We start from the raw sequence: 21,532 nt of genomic DNA, 5'->3' as shown, positions 1-21,532 counted from the left end.
GTGGTAAAATATTAAACTGATTATGCCATCTCAAAATATTAAAGGGTATGCTCACAGGTCATTATATTAGGCTAAAAGAGATAGAAGGTTCCTATATGCCTTGCTTCAAAATCGATAGACACTAGAAATACTTTTGAACTTTAAAGTAATCTTTAGATGAATTCTAACTTATCTTTCCATAGCAATGTCATGGCTGCAGATACATAAGAATAAGGTTTCCCCTCAAAACCAAAATCATTCCTCCCGATGTGCTGCTTTCCTTTTGGAATTGTATTTTTACTTAACTTTAGAGACACCTGGGAGTAAATTATTAAAATAGTTTCAAAAAATATTTTCCTCTGTGCTCATAATGGCCTAAAAGAAAAATAAGTGTATATAATGTCTTGTATAACAATAATTTCTTACAAATCAAGCATTTTAGTGAAGTAGTTAGGTCAGAGTTAATATTTAAAATAATGTTAAGTTTTGCCTAAGCCCAATTACAAATCTTCATGAGATTGATTCACCATTTCATTTAAATTATTTGAGCTTGATTCATTCTTAACTAAATATCTAATAGTTATGTTTTCTTATTAGCAGAGAAATCCAGTTATTAATGTCTTGTCGCACAGGGTTAAATTTGAAATGATTACAGAATATATTTATAGACTAAAAAGGAATTTATTGAGTTATGGTCTAAAAGGGTTTTTAAATAACAAACAAATAATATTTGCCTTGCTAGGCTTACGCATACATTTCCTAACAGTGACAAAATACGAACACCCACAGTGGATTACATGAGTGCCATTACCATAAAATAAACAAGAACTATTTGAATTAATCAGGTGAAGTCTAAAATTTGTAACTGGCAGAAGCTAATACCTAAGTTCATTTTCTAAAAAATATTATTTAAAAGTAGGAAACAAGGAAAACACATTTAACTCAGATTTATTTTCTCCACATAGCCATCTACAGCTCCTGTTCTTATAAGCTTAACCTTTAGCTCTGTCCCCACCATCTGTTCACTGTAGGAACTGCAAGTAATTAACTATTCAGACTCTCACAGCAATGAGGACACTCATTAGCAAAATGAACAAAGGGATAGTTCTGGGCTGCCACGGTCATCTGTTACACTCTGAGTGGCAGGTTTTGTGATGGTGCTCCTTCTACCATCTGCCCACATCACTAGTTTTGGTTTACTTAAATCATGGGACTTATTTAAAATATGCTGCATTAATAAACTAGGGCTAGGAAGATCATTAAAAGGTGATTAACTAGATGTTGCTAATTTAAAGCCATGTTGTCATAGATGAGAAATTGTGTGTGATTCGTGACCATCTTGTAATTTTAAGTTTATAAAGGAACTTGCCAATTTAAAATGTTCCTATTATGTGAAAAGTAGGACTTCCGGTGGTGGCTTACGCACTATTTTGCTTGTAAACAGTCGCAAGATGTGCAGATTCACGGTTCCCAGGGTTTTTAATTCTAAACTATTCTTGAAAGAATAATTTCTGAAAATTGGTATACTCTAGTGCCTTGCTGCTCAAAGTGTAGTCCATGGACCAGGAGCCGAAGCACTACCTGGGAGCTTATTGGAAATGCAGAATCTCAGGCCCCAGCCCAGCCCGACTACCAGAAGCTGTGTGTTAACAATTGCTGCAGGTGGTCCATATGCACAATGAAGTCTGAGAAGCACTGTTTAGAGCACCGCCTGTGCCTCCTCAGCAGTCTCCCTTCTGCCATGTGGGTGCCTCGATGCTGCAGGCTCCATGCACGCCACTTGGACATCTCAATTTGATGCTGGGGGTGGAGTACGTTCTGATGCGTGCCCAGGCTGCATGACGGTCACAGAGCAAAGCAGGTGCTTTCCAATGAGTGACAACCAGGAAAGTGGCATGCTGGGGCAGTGACGCCCTGCAGAGCTGCCACTCTTGAATGACAGCTCTGTTTCAGAACTGTCAGCAACAAGCAGTTATGTTCACCTATGGGGGTGGAGCGGGTGCATGAGTGATGGCTGCACAGCTCATATGTGTTGGGGTAAGAAAAAAAAAAGGAAAGGTCTTTTCAAAGAAACTCAATTGCAATTAAAACACATATGTGGCGGGTGGGGTGGCTCACTGGTTGAGCATCGACTTATGAACCAGGAGGTCAGGGTTAGCTTCCCAGTCAGGGCATATGCCTGGTTTGCGGGTTCCATCCCCAGTGTGGGGCATGCAGGTGGCAGCCGATCAATGATTCTCTCTCATCATTGATGTTTTTATCTCTCTACCTCTCTCTTCCTCTCTGAAATCAATAAAAAATATTTTTTCTTTATTGATTAAGATATTACATATGTATCCATATGTTCCCATTGCCTCCCCTCCCCCCAGTCCTGCCCTCACCCTCACCCCCTGTTGTCTGCGTCCATTTGTTAGGCTTATAAGCATGCATACGCATCCTTTGGTTGATCTCTCCCCCTACCCCCAAACTCCCCTACCTTCCCTCTGAGGTTTGAGGATCTGATTGACGCTTCTCTGTCTCTGGATCTGTTTTTGTTTATCAGCTTATGTTGTTCATTATAATACACAAATGAGCGAGATCATGTGATATTTATCTTTCTATGACTGACTTATTTCACTTAGCATAATGCTCTCTAGATCCATCCATGCTGTTGCAAATGGTATGAGTTCCTTCCTTTTTTACAGCAGTGTAGTATTCCATTGTATAGATGTGCCACAGTTTCTTAATAAAAATATATTTTAAAAAAACACATATGCGCATGCACACATATCCATGTACATGCACAAATACCCTGACAAACTGGCCTGCTTTAGTTTTCAAGGGGATTTACCAACGTACAGCTTGGCAACCTGATAACTCCAAGGGCATGCAGTTAAGTCACAATGGTTTCCTACAGAACTAAACCTGAAAAGAAGTTCAGTCCTTGAATGAAGTTATTCTCAGGAAAATTCAACATTAAGGATGTGTGACCTGGAGAGAGGAGGCTTCTGAACTTGAAGAGCTTCCTTTTCTAATTTTCCTTTTCTTATAAATATAAATAAAACTAGTTGTTTATTAAACTTTCACTTTTCACTCTTCTAAGGTCATAATACTACATTTTTGACAGATGTCTCTCAAAAACAGCCCTGGAGAGATATTAGAACTACTTATTAACTGTAAAGCTGTCTATGTGATTTGACTATCAGTAAGAATTAATTACAGTGTTTTCCCACTGATTATTCAATTTGCTTGTTTCAAGTTTTTTTCAAGTTATTTCCATTGCTGCTTTGGAACTTTCTAATTGTTTCTCTAAATTCTGTTTTCCAAATCTGTTTTCAGATCCTTGGCAACTCAAGCTTTTTTATACCACTAGAGGGAGCAGGTGTATAAGATGAAATTTTAAATAAAACGAGGCATCATCTAGAATTTAAGTGGCATGGAGTTTTAGGAAAGCTAGTTTTTAGAGGAGTATTTGAAAAGTATTTTTCCAGAGAGTTATTTTATATAGTACGTGATCTGTTTTTGTGGCATTTATTCCGTGTTCTTGAAATGCACACTACTCCTGGTGAAGCTGGGAGAAACGTATGGACCCAGCTAATCAGATTTATCTCATTTTCCTCAAATCTGAGGGTGTTCACAGGAAAGTGGGTGTGGTCTCCTTGGGGGAAAACTGCAGAGGATTAGCCAGCGTCTCTGGGATGCCAATCTGAGCCAAAGAAGACCCTGCTTACAGGACAACAGCGTGGAAACTCCCACCTCCTGTCCTCCTCACAAAGCCACCTCCATCCTCATCCAGGACATTCAGACAGACCAGGTAACCAGCTGACAACACTTAGAGATGTAAACACTCCCAGTTAGACCTCATGTTTTAGTGGAATGAGTTCAGTTAGGAAGTTGGGACCTTACCAACAGTCCAGAGGCCTGTTCAGTGCATTTCATGGAATGTCAACCAGAAGGGCACATACACTCAGCGCTTCCTCATAATGATAACGAGAATTCATAGGCTTATCTTTTTTCAAAGAACTCAAAGCAATTCATATCCAGTACAACAGGTATCCTTCTCATCACTTTCTCTTAGCCAGGCAGGTATCACTTTCCAGTTCACAAATGGAAAATAAATGAATCAAAATGGCCTTGCCAATTGATGCTGCACTTCTTTGGCCAAGGCAAAACTAAAAGCCGAAACCCAAACAGGTGTTTTTTTAGCTTTTTATATTGAATAATTTTACCTAAAAAATAGGGGTAATATAGACCCATGAAAAGGTTCATAAAAGTAAATGCAAAAACTGGCTCTCCCTTCTCCTCCAAGGCCATCAGAACATGTAAAAAGACAATATTCAATTTTATTAGGTCTGTGTTAATAACAACACTACATTACTTAGAAGATGATCATTTTTTTTAGAGCATAAATAACTCTATTTGATTAAACAAAGCAAACACTCCTTCACCAATCTGAGCCAGTTAGTAAGCAAAGTCCTTTAGAAGGATGCACGTTCAATTCCTTGTCTCTTCTAACTTCAAAGTTTTAAGTGTGGAATTTAAGATTGCACTTAAAGGGACCACCAGCTCATAAGTGTTTCTTCCTAGTGATTTTATTTGTAACTTCTCATATTTTTATTACTGTCAATAGTTACATGTATATATACATGTGTACTATATTAATTATAATAATATACATTATAATAGAAATATACATTATCCTATATAATAAAAGGCTAACATGCAAATTGTTCCCTTGACCAGGAGTTTGACCAGGGGGTGGGGCCAGCCTTCCAACTGCCTGCAGCTCCTCCCACTGGCTGGCCCCGCCCCCAATTGCCCTCCCCTAATTGGGGGTGGGGCTGGCCAGCCAACCTCCTGCATCCCCTCCCCATGGACAGACTGGCTCAATCAGCCCAGTTTGGGGCAGGCTGGCTGGACCCCACCTATGCACGAATTCATGCACCAGGCCTCTAGTAATAACATAATCATATACTAGTATATGTGTTTATACTAAAGGCCTGGTGCACAAAATTTGTACATGGCTGGGGTCCCTAGGCCTAGCCGATCAGGGCCGATCAGGGCCCTCCAGCGGCTGGCTTGGGCCTTTCTTCTGGCTGCCAGCTGGGGCCTTCCTTTGTCCTTCACCGCCCCCTACTGGTCAGCACACATCATAGTGAGGGATCGGTCTCCCAGTCTAACTCCCGCGGGGACAATTTGTATATTAGGCTTTTATATATATAGACATATGTATATGTATGTATAAAACAGCCTTTAATTCTTACTGTAGAGCACAGAGCTCCACTTCCTTCTGTAGGCTGTGGATTCAGCTGGACCTCAAGCTCATATGCCATCTTTACCATTGACTAGCTGTGTGTCTAGTGGGAAGTTACTTAACCACCCTGTCTCTGCTTCCTCATTTGTAAACTGATCTGTGAGATGAGAAGAGGTACCACTTTACTCCATTCCATGTTCTTTCCTCCTGTGTCAAATATTAATTGACCATAAAGGCGTGGGTTTATTTCTCTGCTCTCTATTCTGTTCCATTGATCTATATGTCTATTGTTATGCAGTACCATGCTGTTTTGAGTACTATGGCTTTGTAGTATAGCTTAATTATCAGGTAGTGTGATACCTCAAACTTTGTTTTTCTTTCTCAAGACTACTGAGGCCATTCCGGGTTTTTCATGGTTCTGTATAAATTTTTGAAATTTTTGTTCTAGATCTGTGAGCTATGCCATTGGTATTTTAATAGCAATTGTGTTGGATTTGTATATTTCTTTGGGTAGTATGGACATTTTAATGGTGTTAATTTTTCCTATCCATGAATATGGTATATGCTTTTGCTTATTTGTATCTTCCTCAATTTCTTTCTTCAGTATCTTATAATTTTCCAAGTACAGATCTTTTACCTCCTTGGCTAAATTTATTCCTGGTACCTTTTTGTTGCTGTTGTTGTTGCAATAGTAAGTGAGATTGTTTTCTTAATTTCTCTCTGTAATAGTTTATTATTGATTTATAAAAATGCCACATTTCTTTATAAAAAAATTCTTTATTGTTGAAAGTATTACATATGTCTCCTTTTCCCCCATTGACTTCTCCCAGCTCACTCCTGCCAATTTCTGAATATTAATTTTATATCTTACTACTTTGCCAGATTCATTTATTAGGTCTAGTAATTTTTGGTGGAGTCTCAGTCTCTTCAATAAATGGTGTTGGAAAAATTAGACAAATACATGCAAAAAAAAAAATGAAACTAGACCACCAACTTATACCATACACAAGAATAAACTCAAATTGGACTAAAGACTGAAATATGTCACAAAACCATAAAAATCCTAGAAGAAATCATAGGCAATAAAATCTCAGAAATTTCTTGCAGCAATATTTTTGCAGATATATCTCCTTAGGCAAGGGAAACAAAAAAAAACAAAACAAATAGGACTATATCAAACTAAAAAGCTTTTGTACAGAAGAAACCATCAACAAAATGAAAAGAGATCCCACTGAATGGGAGACCATATTTACCAACGACCCATCTGATAAGGGGGTTAATTTCCAAGATGTATAAAAAAACTTATACTACTCAACAAGACAAACAACCTCAAGAGGACAAACAACCAAATTAAAAAATGGGCAAAGGACCTGAATAGACACTTCTCCAAAGAGAACACATAGATGGCCAAGAGACATATGAAAAATGCTCCACATCACTAATCATCAGAGAGATGCAAATTAAAACCACAGTACAGTAAGACATCTCCTCATGCCTGTCAGAATGGCTATCAATAAATCAACAAACAAGCACTGGCAAGAATGTGAGGAAAAGGGAACCCTCATACATTATTGGTGGGAATGCAGACTGGTGCAGCCACTGTGGAAAACAGTATGGTGTTTGCTCAAAAATTTTAAAATGGAATCTCCTTTTGATCCAGTGATTCCACTTCTGGAAATATATCCAAAGTAACCCAAAATACTAATTTGAAAGAATATATGTTCCCCCTATGTTCTTAGCAGCATTATTTAGTATAACTAGAGGCCTGGTGCATGAATTCGTGCATAGGTGGGGTCTGACCAGCCCACCCCGATCTGGGGTGCAGCAGGGGGGGGTTGGGGGGGCAGCCATGGGGAGGGGCTGCTGGCGATTGGCCAGCTGGCACCGCCCCCCTGTCGAGGAGACAATTTGCATATTAGCCTTTTATTATATATGAAAGCCAAGATATGACAACAGCCCAAGTGCCCAACAATAGATGAGTGGTTAGGAAAGCTGTGGTACATTTACTCAACAAAATACTACTTAGCCGTAAAAGAGAAAATCTTACCTTTTGTAACAGCATGGATGCACCTGGAGAGTATTATACTAAGTGAAATAAGCCAGTCAGAGATAGACAAATACCAGATTATCTCATTTATATGTGGAATCTAATGAACAAAATAAAATGACGAACAAAATAGAAACAGAGGCACGGACACATGTAACAGAGTGACAGCTGTCAGAGAGGACGGGGTTTGGGGGACTGGGTGAAAGAAGGAGAAGGGATCAAGCAAAATATAACACACAGACACAGACAATAGTGTGGTGATAGCCAAAGGGAAAGGGGCTGGGGCAGGTGGAGGTGGGCAAAGGGGTATGGGAATTGGGACAGAGAGTTTGCTTGGGGCGATGGGCACACAATGCAGTGTGCAGATGATGTTTGGTTGAGTTGTACACTTAAAGCCTTGTATGGTTTTGTGAACCAAACTCATCCCAACAAATTCAATTGGAAAAGAAAAAAGAGGTACCACTAATGAGGCACCTAGCATGTGCTAGTTGATATTCAACAGATTGTTATTCCCCCAGCCTCTCTGCAAGCCTCTCCTACTCACCTGATCAGGTTCTTGCTCTTAGACAGAATAATAAAACCCCTCTATGGCTTGGACTGTGGTTCAGCCAGGATAGCCCAGTGGCTCAGAGCTGACTTGAGATGAAAATGAAGTCATCTTCAGGGTCCACACTTTCCACAGCCCTTAAAATTATTCTCCTTGACAGAAGTCTAGGCTCTCTTTTTTGCTCTCTCTCTTTTTCCAGTTTGTTCCCATCAGTCTTTTGAGCAGTGAAACAGCTCCTGGCTCCCACTTCAACAGGAAGAACTGGGGGAAAAACCTCTGAGAAGTTTCCTTCTTGACATTTCTCCTTAAGGTCATCCTGTTCCAAGCTGGCTTCATGGAAGCCTCTGACTTGGGGAGATATTTTGTGACTTTCAAACTATCTGGTTTGTAAAACAGGGTGGGAATCTTCAGAATTAAAACAAAAGTCTATCTACAGGCTCCTCTAGAGTGGGAACATTTCTTTGCAGTGGAAGATAGGTTATTTTAAAAATATATTAGTTTTAAAAATCGAGAACAAATTTACTGCTCTTATTTATAACTATTACGGCTTTTCTAGAATGTGCCATTGAGCAGAAAAGGGTTGGACTGGCTTATGTTGTAGAGAGATGCCCAAGATACATTACTTGTATTTCCTTGATTCTTAATCCGAGCTTTTAGATAGTTATAACTTTATTTACAGATGTTTAAATTATTTATTCTTTGCTTTGAAACTTACTTCATAATGTTCTACTTCTTCTTTTAATTTCTTAATCACTTCTTCCTGGTCCTTCAGCTTTAGTAACAAAATACTTATTTTGTCAGTAGTTATGTCATGCAGAGAACTTCTCCCTTCTTCTACCTCAAAGAATTGCTGCAGGGGGGAAGGGGAAGAAGCAGCATTAAAAATCAGACATCTAGCGCCACCAGAAACCATTTCATGTTTTATTTAAGTTACTGCCTTGTAAGTTATTTTATTTTTGTAATGTGTACACAATTTTTAGTAAAAATATTTATGTTGACTGATATGCTGAAGTATCGTGGACTATAGCAGAGTATTATTCTGGTCAGGGCATATACACAGATTATGGGTTCAGTCAGGTGTGTATGGAAGGCAACCAATCGATTTTTCTCTCTCACATAGATGTTTCTCTCTCTCTCTCTCTCTCTCTCTCTCTCTCTCTCTCTCTCTCTCTTTCTCTCTCTCTCTCTCTCCCTCTCCCTCTCCCTCTCCCTCTTCTTCTCTCTCTCCCTCTTCCTCTCCCTCTCCCTCTCTCCCTAAAAACAATAATCACATTGGGTGAGGATTTAAAAAAATAAATAAATTGCTCTATGTTATATAATGAATACCAGTAGACTGAGAAGAAGATTATTTTGAGGTGGAATTAAGAGTCCAGCCAGGAACATAACACTGACATAGTCTACACAGCCACTAATAAAAAAAAAAATCAGTATATAAATATGCAGTAGACATAAAAAAGTAAAAACAATAATCTATATGGTAATAATTTCTTTTTTAATTAGGTGATTTTTAAAAAATCTTCACCTGAGAATATTTTTTTCCATTGCTTTTCAGAGAGAGTGGAAGGGAGGGGAGGAGGGAGAGACAGAAACATCGATGTGAGAGAGACACATCAACTGGCTGCCTCCCACACTCGCCCCAACTGGGGATGAGGAGCTAATCTGCAACCCAGGAATTGAACCTGCGGCCCTTCTGTGTGTGGACTGATGCTCTAACTACTGAATAATACTGTCCAGGGCTAAATTGGGTAACTTTTAAAGAACAGCATTGATTATGTAACCTATTCTTCCCATTTATTCATAGCTATACCTACAAATAAAACACTTTGCAGAGCCAAGGCACATTGCCCCACTAGTGCCCTGGGTGCTACAAAAGCATCTCAAATGCAACAAGTCCAAACACAGTTCACCATCTTCACTGTCATCCATTCTGTCTTCCCCCATTAACAGAAGCACAAGCCTGAAACCTATTTCTGTCATTTTAAGCCCCTCTACTCCCTCACCATCTCACCATATCTATTCAGTCCACTCCTATATGTCTCCTAAACCCACCCTCTCCTTCCCTATCCCACTGCCTTGCTAGCCTGGGCTATTGTAATAGCCTGTTACTTGCCTCCCCCCCCTCCCCTTTTGTGCTCTCCAACCAATCTCCACACTGTGACCAAAATGATCTATCTAAAATGCAACTCCCTCCATCTCTAACAGGCTAAAATCCAACTCCCTTTGCACGGTGCACAAAATAGCACCGTTCACAATCTGCTGCCAGCTTACCCGGCCACTAACTCATGCTAGTCTTCTCTTCCTGCTCCCCGATCCAAACTGGGCATTTTACCAGTACTGATACTCAGCATGCAAGTTCTCAGACACACCATGCTGCCAAGTCTCTATGCCCTTGCACTTGGAGGTCCTACCCCACCCAACAATTTCTACTTGTCAATCAAACAGAATAGCATTAGCGTAGGCTAGCCTGAGTCTGCAGACCAGCTCTGCAGTCACTTCGTAGCTTTGTGACCCTGAACAAGTTTCTCAGACCTTTTTTATCTCAGTGTTATCATCTTACCTAATAATAGACAAACATGTAAATTGACTGTACCTTTGCTATGCTAACCAGCCAATCAGGAGAGTATGCAAATTAACCCAACAAAGATGGTGGTTAATTTGCATACATAGGCTCCAAGCAGCTGAGTGAAACCGGATGGCCCTGGGGCCAGAGCAGCGAAGCCAGACGGCTCCGGGGCCAGCTCCTGCCAGAGCCGGGCCAGAGCGAAGGCCTGGGTCCCGGGTGCCAGAGGCAAACCAGTGCCAGCATCCAAGGGAAGGGAAGGCCTATTGCATGAATCTCTTTGTGCAACAGGCCTCTAGTCTGTAATATTAATAGTACCTGAATCATTAAGAATTTAAAAAGGTTATGAAGAGTGTCTATAACACACTCAGCTCCCAGTAAGTATTATATCTTAGTATTTATGAATGTTGTTACTGTTTATCATTCCAACCCAGATGTTACGTGCTCTGAGAAACCTTAACACCTCTCTCCTGCCCACTTGCCTTCCACCAATGTGTTCCGATAGGCTGGCCGAGTCATCTTCAAAACACTGCAGAAACCACCCTGGGGAGCTCATTTAAAATCCCACCAGGAGCTACTGCACAGCTCAGCCAGCCTGCCTTTTGGATGTGCCTGATCTCTGTGGACTTCAGGACAGAGAGGGTCACAGTTCTTCAGAACAGAAAGTTTTACTTCTGACATTTCCTAAAGTAACTGTAAGGCCCAAACACATTGGGTTCATTTCTCTTCCTCTCCAAGAATGTTTCTGATGTCTTACTGGTGTTTATGGAGCCATCTGGACTCAAGACAAGATGAGTGGAAAACAGTTCTATTTTCCTTCCCACCTCTTCAAATCAGGCCTCCTGTCTCCTATCTCCTAACTCTTCAAAAAATTCTCAGGAATGTGCTCTGGCTTTTTTTTTTTTAACTTTTAGATAACAACAACAAAAAATTTATAAAGGAAATAAAGATAGGAAGAAAGCAAAAACCAAAACAAAAACAAAAATCCCAAATCCCAATCCAGCCTACTCCTACCCATCAAAGCTCCTATCTTTCCCCAGCTCTGGCCTCTCTTACTCTTGGCAGCCTGTGGGAGATAAGGGTTTGAGCCTGGCTTTTCTAGTATCCAGAGATTTGGTTAAATCTAGATGTGACTGTGAAGGTATTTTTTTTTTTTTAACATGACATAAACATTTAAATCAGTAGACTGAGTAAAGCAGATTACCTTCCATAATGTGGGTGGGCCTCATCCAATCAGTTTAAGGCCTTCAGAGAAAGACTGTGATCCCCAGAGAAAGAGGGGATCCTGTCAGCAGACTTGAGCTGTAACATCAACTCTTTTGTTAGTCTTTGGCCTGCTGGCCTTACAGATTTCAGATTTGTCAGCCCCTAGAATCACATGAGCCAATTCCTTATAATTTTCCTCTCTCTCTCTCCCATATCCTATTGGTTCTGTTTCTCTGGAGAATCCTAACTAACAATATCTACATTTAAAGACCCTAAATTCACACCTACACCTTCAATTCCAAGCCAAGACCACAGTGTTTATTTACTAAAGGCCTGGTGCACAAATTTCTTGCACTTGGGGTGGGGGGGTTTCCCTCAGCCCATCCTGTGCCCTCTTGCTGCCCAGGAGCCCTAACCGGCAGTCAGACATCCTTAGCACTGCCGCAGAGTCAAGAGAGGCTCCTACCACCACTTCTGTGCTTACCAGTCATGAGCCCTGCTCAGAGCTTCTGGCTGAGCAGGCTGGTGGGCCCCTGGGATGGGTCGGTCATCTGAGCAGCGCTTCTGCTGTGGGAGCACACTGACCACCAAGGGCCAGCTCCTGCATTGAGCGTCTGCCCCCTGATGGTCAGTGCACGTCATAGCAGCCAGTAGTTCTGCTGTTTGTTTGATTTCCACCATTCGGTCTATTTGCATATTGGGCTTTTATTATATAGGAACTATCTGAAAGTCAATGTGCCCCCCTGAGGGGTCCTGGATTGTGAGAGGGAGCAGGCCAGGCTGAGGGACCCCACTGGTGCATGATCAGGGCTGGGGAAGGACACAGGAGGTTGGCCAGCTGGGGAGGGACCACGGGAGGGCTCCAGGGTGTATCTGGCCCATCTCTCTCAGTTCTGATTGGCCAGACCCCAGCAGCAAGCCAACCTACCAGTTGGAGCGTCTGCCCCTTGGTGGTCAGTGCACATCATAACGAGTTGAGTGGCCTTAGCATATCATTAGCATATTATGCTTTGATTGGTTGAATGGATGACTGAACACAGCATATTAGGCTTTTATTATATAGGATTTTTAAAAATATTTTTATTGGTTTCAGAGAGGAAGGGAGAGAGAGAGATAGAAACATCAATAATGAGAGAGAATAATTGATCGGCTGCCACCTGCACGCTCCACACTGGGGATCGAACTCACACACGGGCATATGCCTTAACCAGGAATTGAACATGACCTCTTGATTCATAGGTCAACTCTCAACCACTGAGCCACATGGCTGGCCACAGTGTTTATTTAGTATGGCCTATCTCCTTTCCATAGTAAACTGGCTCCTGTTATGCTCAATGCACGGATGTATGTATTTGTTGGAGCCCCCTTCATGTAACTGATCTCTTGACCACACTCTGCTACTGACAGTGGGCTAGAATGCAGGAGAGGAGAAAGGAGGCATGAGCATATCTTTGGTCTTTTCATTCACAAAAGCAAGAATATTTATTTTGGACTTTAATTTCTTTGGTCTTTCAAGAAGAATTAACATTTATCTTTTAATTTTGCCATTGGCATTTGAAAATGAGAAGAGGTTAATATTCCCATCTGGGGCATAACTGTCAGCTTTTTCTTATTATAATAATTTTGTGCTGTCCTTTGATATTATGGGCAAAAACTCTTTTAAAAAAATCTATATTGTTGAAAGTATTACAGATATCCCCCTCTCCTCCTCATTGCCTCCCTCCACCCAGTTCCAGCCCCACCACAGGCCTTCACCACCCTATTATCTGTGTTCATATGTAATGCATATCTATCTATCTATCTATCTATCTATCTATCTATCTATCTATCTATCTATAAAAAACCTAATATGCTAAGTGTCTGACCGTTCAACTGTTTGACTGTTTGGTGAGTAGTTGTAATGTGCACTGACCATCAGGGGCAGATGGATTCATGCACTGGTGGGCCCCCTTAGCCTGGCCTATGGGGATTGGACTTAAACCAGCAGTTCGACATCCCCCAAAGGGTCCTGGATTTCAAGAGGGCGCAGGTCAAGCCAAGGGCTTCTAGTATGCATATAAGATCTTTGGTTAATCTCTCCCCATGCCTCTCCCCCACTCCCCTCTGAGATTTGTCAGTCTGTTCCATGTTTCCATGACTGGTTTTATTTTACTTACCAGTTTGTGTTCATTAGATTCCTTGTTCATTTATTTTGATTTTTAGATTAAATTGTTGATATGTATTTATTGCCATTTTATTGTCCATTTTTTTAAAAATCTTTTCTTCTTTTTCTTTTTCTTTCTTTTCTTAAAGAATACCCTTTAACATTTCATGTAATACTGGTTTGGTGGTGGTGAACTCCTTTAACTTTTTCTTGTCTGTGAAGCTCTTTATCTGACCTTCAATTTTTAATGATAGCTTTGCTGGGTAGGGTAATCTTGGTTGTAGGTTCTTGCTATTCATCACTTTGAATATTTCTTGTCACTCGCTTCTGGCCTTCAAAGTTTCTGTTGAGAAATGAGCTGACATCGGTATGGGTACTCCCTTATAGGTTACTAGCTGCTTTTCTCTTGCTGCTTTTAAGATTCTATCTTTGTCTTTAATCATTGGCATTATAATTATAATGTGTCTTGGTGTAGGTCTCTTTAGATTCCTCTTGTTTGGTACTCTCTGTGCTTCCTGGACTTGTAACTCTATTGCTTTCATCAGGTAGGGGAAGTTTTCTGTTATTATTTCTTCAAAGAGGTTTTAAATATCTTGCATTCTCTCTTCTTCTTCTGGCACCCCCCTAACGCTAATGTTGGTACCCTTGAAGTTGTCCCAAAGGCTCCTTACACTATTTTCATATTTTTGGAATATTTTTTCTTTTTGCTGTTAAGATTGGGTGATTTTTGCTTCCTCATATTCCAAATTGTTGATTTGATTCTTGGAATCCTCTAATATACTGTTGAATCCCTGTAAATTATTCTATATCTCAGTTAGTGTATGCTTCATTTCTGAGTGGTCCTTTTTTAATGTCTTTGAAATTCTAAGATCCTTAAAAGTCTCACAAAGTCCCTTAAAGCTCTCATTAAATTCCTTCAGCATCCTTATAACCATTGTTTTGAACTCTGTATCCAGTAGTTTGCTTGCTTCCATTTCATTTATTTCTCTTTCTGGAGATTTCTTCCCTTCTTTCATTTGTGACATATTTCTTTGTCTCCAAATTTTTTCTGCTTCCCTGTGTTTGTTTCCATATATTTTGTAGAGCTGTTATGTCTCCTGGAATTAGTAGAGTGGCCTTGTGTATGTAGTAGGGCCCAGTGGCTCAGCCTTCCCAGTCACCTGAGCTGAGCACTCTAGGTGCCCCCTTGTGTAGGCTGTGTGCACCATCTTGTTGTAGTTGAGCCTTGATTGCTGTTGGTGCCACTGGGAGGAGTTGACCTACAGGCCAATTGGCTGTGAGGACCAGCTATAACTACAGTGGAAGAGCAGCTGTGCAGGAGACACCGCTACGGAGCAGGACTCGCTTCAGTGGGGCTTGCGTGCTCACTGAGTCTTCCCCTTGAGTGTGTCGCTTGTGGATGTGCAGAGTTATAATCTGGTATGTTCTGAAGCTGTCTTCCTGGTGCACTGGCTTTGGGGCCTCCTGAGAGATGCAAAGTCAGCCACTGCCTGGGGCCACCTGGCAGAAGCTGCCAAGCTATCTGCAGATGGCTGCTGTTTGTATTGGGCTTAGAAGTGGCCAGCAAGGCCAAACTGTGAAGCAAGGCAGGATGGAGCTAGCACTGGGTCTTAGGCCTCTTATTAAAATGGTATATGGCATGCTGATGCCAACTGATGTTTGTTTAAGACATTTTAGGAAAGTGTGAAGCCTGAGCCAGGACAGGCCGTTCATACAGAAAAGCTGCTGCAAGCAGCTTGGGTAGGACTGCAAGTTGGATGGGGTAATCACCAGGGGGGAGCGAACAGTGTGAGGCACACTGGTGGAAACTCAGATATGGCTGCCAGTCAGCTCTGGGACAGGGGAGGTTTCAGCACAGGAACAAGACACCTGTGAGCACCTCCACTTGGGAGAGAGCCACCCCCAGAGCTCCTGCCCCAATGCCAGACAATCCAGTTTTTCCCCATATGTCCCTGGTTCCTCCATGCCACTGCCCAGCACTGGAGTTCAGAGGGAGCTGGACTGTGTAAGTTCATGTGCTGGCCCTTTAAGAGGGACTGCCTGGCTCTCCAGCAGCCTCGGTGTCACTCAGACACTAGCCCTGCTGGTTTGTACAGCCCAAAGGTACAGGATCTTCTCTTCCCAGCTCTGGAACCCTGGGCCGTGTGTCTGGTGTGGGACTGAGATTCCTTGCCTACCGCTGAGATATCCCTCCTGAGTGAAAAAAAAGCCACACATATGTTGGACCATCCCATTCTCCTAGGCAAAACCTCTTGGTAGGCAATATCAGACAACATAGCTGACCATAATCTGGGGTGAGAAATCGACTAGGAAGTAAACTCTGTGTTGGATACAAAGTGACATAGTCGTTAAATGTAAATAATTTACTCGTTTAACCCCAGGCTGAGCCTTCGGGGCACCAGGGGTCTCAGGATTCCCAAAGGAGTAGTGGTTGGTTTGGGAAAGCCCTCCTCCCAGGGCTCAGACACACACTTAGTTGATCATAGACTAAATGGTTAAGTTCAGTGAGTTAAGATAAAAAGAAAAATCTAGGAATACTGTTTTCCTTCGACATGGAGTGACATCCTCCACTCAATTATCTGATTATGATCTTGAGAGAAGAAAATTGGTCACATCCTGGCCATCCCCTCTTTTCCCTTCTTTCTGGGATGAGCACTGCAGGAGCACATGCCCTGTCCTGGCAGGAAGAGACCTGTCCCGCCACTGCTGCCTGTGACGGGAGTCAAGTCGGCCCGATTCTGGGGTTTGGCACTGAGTAGCCTATTTTATCAGTAAAACAGATGATCTTTATTTATTTTATTTTATTTTTCAACTGGTCCAGAACCTGGGTGGGAAAGCAGGGAGTTATTTATTAAGTGTCATCACTGCTCCGAATATTTATCTTTCAAGTTTGCAAATCTAAGCATGTTGTGAAAACTGCTTAGAAGTCTTCGATGTCTTCAAGGTAAAATATTAATTCCTTAGCTTCACTTTCCTGTGTCACTTCTCACCACTTTCTCCAGCCCTCTCGTCTTCCAGACATACCCAACCACTTACAGTTGACTGACTTGACCTTGCACTCTATGCCTCTATACCAGTGGTTCTCAACCTTCTGGCCCTTTAAATGCAGTTCCTCATGTTGTGACCCAACCATAAAATTATTTTCGTTGCTACTTCATCACTGTAATGTTGCTACTGTTATGAATCGTAATGTAAATATCTGATATGCAGGATGGTCTTAGGCGACCCCTGTGAAAGGATCGTTCGACCGCCAAAGGGGTCGCGACCCACAGATTGAGAACCGCTGCTCTATACTGTCAAATAGGACACTTCCTTGTCTTCCTCCCATCTTCCTTCAGTTCGCCAAATATTCATCATCTGCCTTCCTCTCTCTCTAAAAGTCAATAAATATATATATTTAAGATGCCAAGGGAGGGATATTTTAAGTGGAAGTAAAAAAAATAGGTTTATCTGGAAGAATAAAAAAGCAAAGATATGCCCAGCTGGTGTGGCTCAGTGGCTGAGTTTCGACCTATGAACCAGGAGGTCACAATTTAATTACTGGTCAGAGAACATGCCCAGGTTGTGGGCTCAATTTGCAGTAGGAAGCATGCAGGAGGCTGCCAATCAATGATTCTCTCTCCTTTTCCCTTCCTCTCTGAAATCAATAAAAAAATATATTTTTTTAAAAAGCAAATATATTTTTGAGAGACATAATGAAAAAAGACCTAAACTTATTTGATATTAAAATGTTATAATTCTAAAACAAAACATATTATAATTCTAAAAATATTAAATACAAAAATGCAATGGAGGGTCACAACACTGCATAGATAATGTTAACGGAGAGCAACAGAATAGCACAAGTAGCCTTGAGATAAACCTTATTGTTGATATATGATGAGGAGACCCCTAGACCGAGGTGGTTCTAGTACCTTAGCAGCCTAACCAAGCCAAAGCCAGTAAAGGCCTTAAAGTTAAGAAGTGAAAAACTAAGGGCAACCAATCGCAAACAGGCACCTAGGCTTTGCCAAATAAGGTAAACACTCAAGCTCCTGCCAAAGTTCCCTTGCTTTGCTCCCACCTTTTCTCTACGTAAGTCCTTCCCACAGCTCCTATTTGTGGAGCACTCCTAGCCACTTCCCCTGGGCATTGCCAGATTCAAATAGCTTTGTGCTCAGTAAACTCTTAAAAATTTTAATATGCCCAACTCGACTTACCTTTAAAGATTAGAAAAACATCATAACTCAATAAAAAAGGAAAAGATATTCACTGAGTGATGTTGGAAAACTGGTTATTAATTTGAAAGCTAGCAACATTCTCCCTGACTTTTACTCTTCCCGTCTTTCCAAGAGATTTTTATAAGCTCTTAAATCCCTTTATTAAATCCTTGTTTGAAATACCTAGAATATTTTCGGTTATCTTTTTTGAATCTAAACTGATACATTTCTAGAAAAATATTTTCTTTTATCTGTAAGTGTAAATATTATAATACCACACAAGAAATTGCTTTTAAAGTTAAATGTATTTAGACACTTGCTCCATAGCTGAAAAAGTACGCGTACCTGTATCCTTAACTGGACTCTAGGGGGCAGCAGAGAGTTATTCACGCAATCAAAAATTACGTCTTTTTTTTTTTTTTAAACTTACCTTTATTGTTGAAAGTATTACAGGTGTCCCTGTTTTTCCCCATTGACCTCTTCTAGCATGCACCCCAAAGTTACATCTTAACCAAAAGTGTACACTTTGGTTGTTTTTTTCAATACTCTTCTGTTCTTTCTTATGACTAAGCCTTAATTAACAAACTGGGTGGCCAGGATTAGGGAGGTTGTCTGAGGTCATGCTAAAAAGCCAAAGCAAGGATTCAAATAATCCCTTTCGTGTCATTAAACCAATTCTTAAAGTAGATAAACCAACTAACCACAACTAGTATACTGTTGGCTAAGCATACTTAACCAGCACATATTAATATGAAAAACTGATGACTATAAAGTACTGAAATCATTTTAGGACTTTCTACTCCTGTAAGTACAAAAAGTATATACAAAGAACCAAAGTCACTTACCCATATTTTTAGAACATTTGATTCACATTAGAAGTATATCAGTATTTCAGAAATTGTTGAAGACAAAAGACTACGAAAGCATATTCAAAAATTCATGGAACTCTGATTTACCCTCCCACTGTAAACAACAAAAATTCTGGGTAAGATTAGTAAAATGCGCCTAGAAGCTGACAAAGTAAGGGATGCTAAGGCCAAAATTAAGTGGATGTAGAAATCCAGGGAAGTATGAACATTGACAGAAACTGGCCTTCGAGCATCACTAAACCAAGTAAATTTCAACTTTAGTTTACACCTCTTTACAGGCACAGAGAAGAAAAATTACCCGGGTCCTCCTCAGCATGTCAGCTCTAAGTAAGACTGAGACACCTAAGGGCCACCATTTCGATGTAAAAACAAACTAGAAGTAACCACCTTGGATGCTGTACCCCTCCTACTCCACTGAAAGTGAAATTGCCTCTGTTGGAAACCTGGGTCCAAATATAGGGAGGGGAAAATCTCTTGCGTTTTATAAGCATAAGATGGCCCACACAGTTTTGCGGCCCAACTTCATTCCTCTGGGTGGTTTAAAATACCTCAGATTGAGGATTAGCTTAAAACGGTTACAGATTCAGGAGTCTCACAAAGGCAAATATAAATATTCTCTAAACTATAACTCACTTCTATTCTAGGCCTCCAAGAAATTCCCACAAAAATATGAGTTCACAAAAATCATGAAACCCAAAAGTAAAAGACATATCATGAATGACAGCCAGCATTATCAGACCCTCAAAGATGGAAGTTATGGAAATTGTGAAACACAGAATATAAATCAAAAATATTTAAAAATGTTTTTAGAAATAACCACACTGAAATTATGAGCAAAGAATAAGAGCCATAAAAACAAAAATTAAACAACCAAGCATAGAGAGTCAAATAGAATTCCTAGTCATAAAAAGCATAAGTGATATTTAAAAACTCCGTAAAAATGAATAAAATAGTAATAAAAAATATGGAGTGGGTTTTAAATATAGGACAGCAACAAGGCATATATTATTAAGCCTTTATTCCAACAAATTTTTGAGTTTAAATGAAACAGACAAGGCCCTGGACAAATGTCTCAGTATATCTAAATCAAAAGGAATAGAAAACCCAACTAGCCTTATAACCTTTAAGGAAATTGAATAAGTCCAAACTATGTCAATCAATCAATCTATCCAGGCCCAGCTGGCTCCTCTGGCAGAAAAATTTCTAATCTTACACAAATACTCCCAAAGAACAAAATGGGCATAACATCCCCAACTCATTTTGTGAAGCTGTCAGAACCCTGACAACAAACCCAATAAAGACGGGCGGGTGTGTGTGTGTGTGGGGGGGGTTGAAAGTGAAGTGACCTCACTAATAAATGTAGATTTAAAATATCCTAAGCAAAATACTAACACATTAAACTCAAAGTGTGTGTGTGTGTGTGTGTGTGTGTGTGTGTGTGTGTGTGTGTGTTTAAAGCCCTGGCCAGGTAGCTCAGTTGGTTAGAGCATTGTCCCCATACACCAAGGTTTTGGAGTCAGGGAACATAGAATTATCAACCAATGAATGCATAAATAAGTGGAACACCAAACTGATGTTTCTCTCTCTCTCTCCCTCTCCTTTTTTCTCTCTCTCTAAAATCAATTTTAAAAATTAATAAAAAAGACATATTATGACTAAGTTGGGCTTATACCAAGAAAGGTTGATTTAACATTAAAAAAAATAAATTCATTTCACCACAGTATTAATTATAAATAGGTTAAGGAAAAAAATCATATGGCCTCTTAGTAGATGCATAAAACTCACATTTCATAAAACAGAAATGTAGTCATGATTTTCTTTAAAAGTCTCTTCGCAAAAGAAATAGCCAGGGAGTATCTACAGCAAGTATTATGCATAATGTTGAAACACTGTAGTCATTCCCTGTAAGAGTAGATATAAAGTAAGTATGCTTGCTGTCATCACTTTTATGAAATTGCTGACATTTGACCTTTTTGGCTCCCAAAGTGTCAATATCATAAGGGTCGATAATAAAATGTGATAATAATGACAGATGTCTTAAGGGCACTTTATCATATCTGAAATCTGCAGTCAAGAGACAGAAAGCTACACACTTAAAAACTAAGATAGAATAATTAAGGGACAGAAAAAGATCCCAACACCAAGGAGTGCTATGAATATGTGGAAGTGTTTATTTAACAAATGCTAATAATGGAATATGATGTGCCAGGCACTCTTTAAGTGCTCCCCAAAGATCAATTCATTTCATCCTCAGAACAGGCCTATCAGGCAGGTACTTTTGTGATCCTCATTTGACAGATAAGGAAACTGAGGTAGACAGAGTCAATACTTTGCCTGAGGTCACATAGCAATTAAGTGCAAGGTCAGGATTTGAACCCACGTGGTCTGACTTCAGAGTCCTTTTTCTAAAACTTACATCATGCTGTCAACCACAATGCTGTAACTGTTCTGCCAGAACCATTAGAGAATAATCTATCCAACAAATGTACTTAAGACACTGCATGTTGATGTGAATGTAAGGATACTGTTCCAACTATCTATTTATTGCTGCATAACACATCTCCCCAAACCTATCAGCTTAAACAATTATTTAGTATGTTCATGAACACTGTGGGTCAGGGGATTAGGGCAGGCACCACAGGTGGCTTCTCTCTGCTTCATAATGTCTGGATGGGAAAAATGAATGGTTGGAGACTGGATGACTTAAAGGCTGGACTCAGCTGGGCCTGTGCACCCAGCACCCCCATGT

General features: G+C 40.5%; 1 protein-coding gene across 1 annotated transcript in view; it reads right to left on the bottom strand.

Moving 5' to 3' along the window:
* CUNH10orf67 (chromosome unknown C10orf67 homolog) overlaps positions 1-21,532 on the bottom strand; it is a 107,381-nt gene that overhangs the window by 62,909 nt on the left and 22,940 nt on the right. Inside the window, exons 5-7 of the mRNA XM_036328118.1 lie at positions 8,522-8,656; positions 6,906-6,913; positions 3,695-3,707 (exon numbers count right to left, since the gene is read on the bottom strand). Coding sequence (XP_036184011.1) covers positions 3,695-3,707; positions 6,906-6,913; positions 8,522-8,656 — 156 coding nt within the window. The remainder of the gene's footprint in view (positions 1-3,694; positions 3,708-6,905; positions 6,914-8,521; positions 8,657-21,532) is intronic.

Source organism: Myotis myotis, unplaced genomic scaffold (genome assembly GCF_014108235.1).
Source record: "Myotis myotis isolate mMyoMyo1 unplaced genomic scaffold, mMyoMyo1.p scaffold_m19_p_1, whole genome shotgun sequence".
Lineage (NCBI taxonomy): Eukaryota > Metazoa > Chordata > Mammalia > Chiroptera > Vespertilionidae > Myotis > Myotis myotis.
This window is presented reverse-complemented; position numbering and strand designations above follow the sequence as displayed.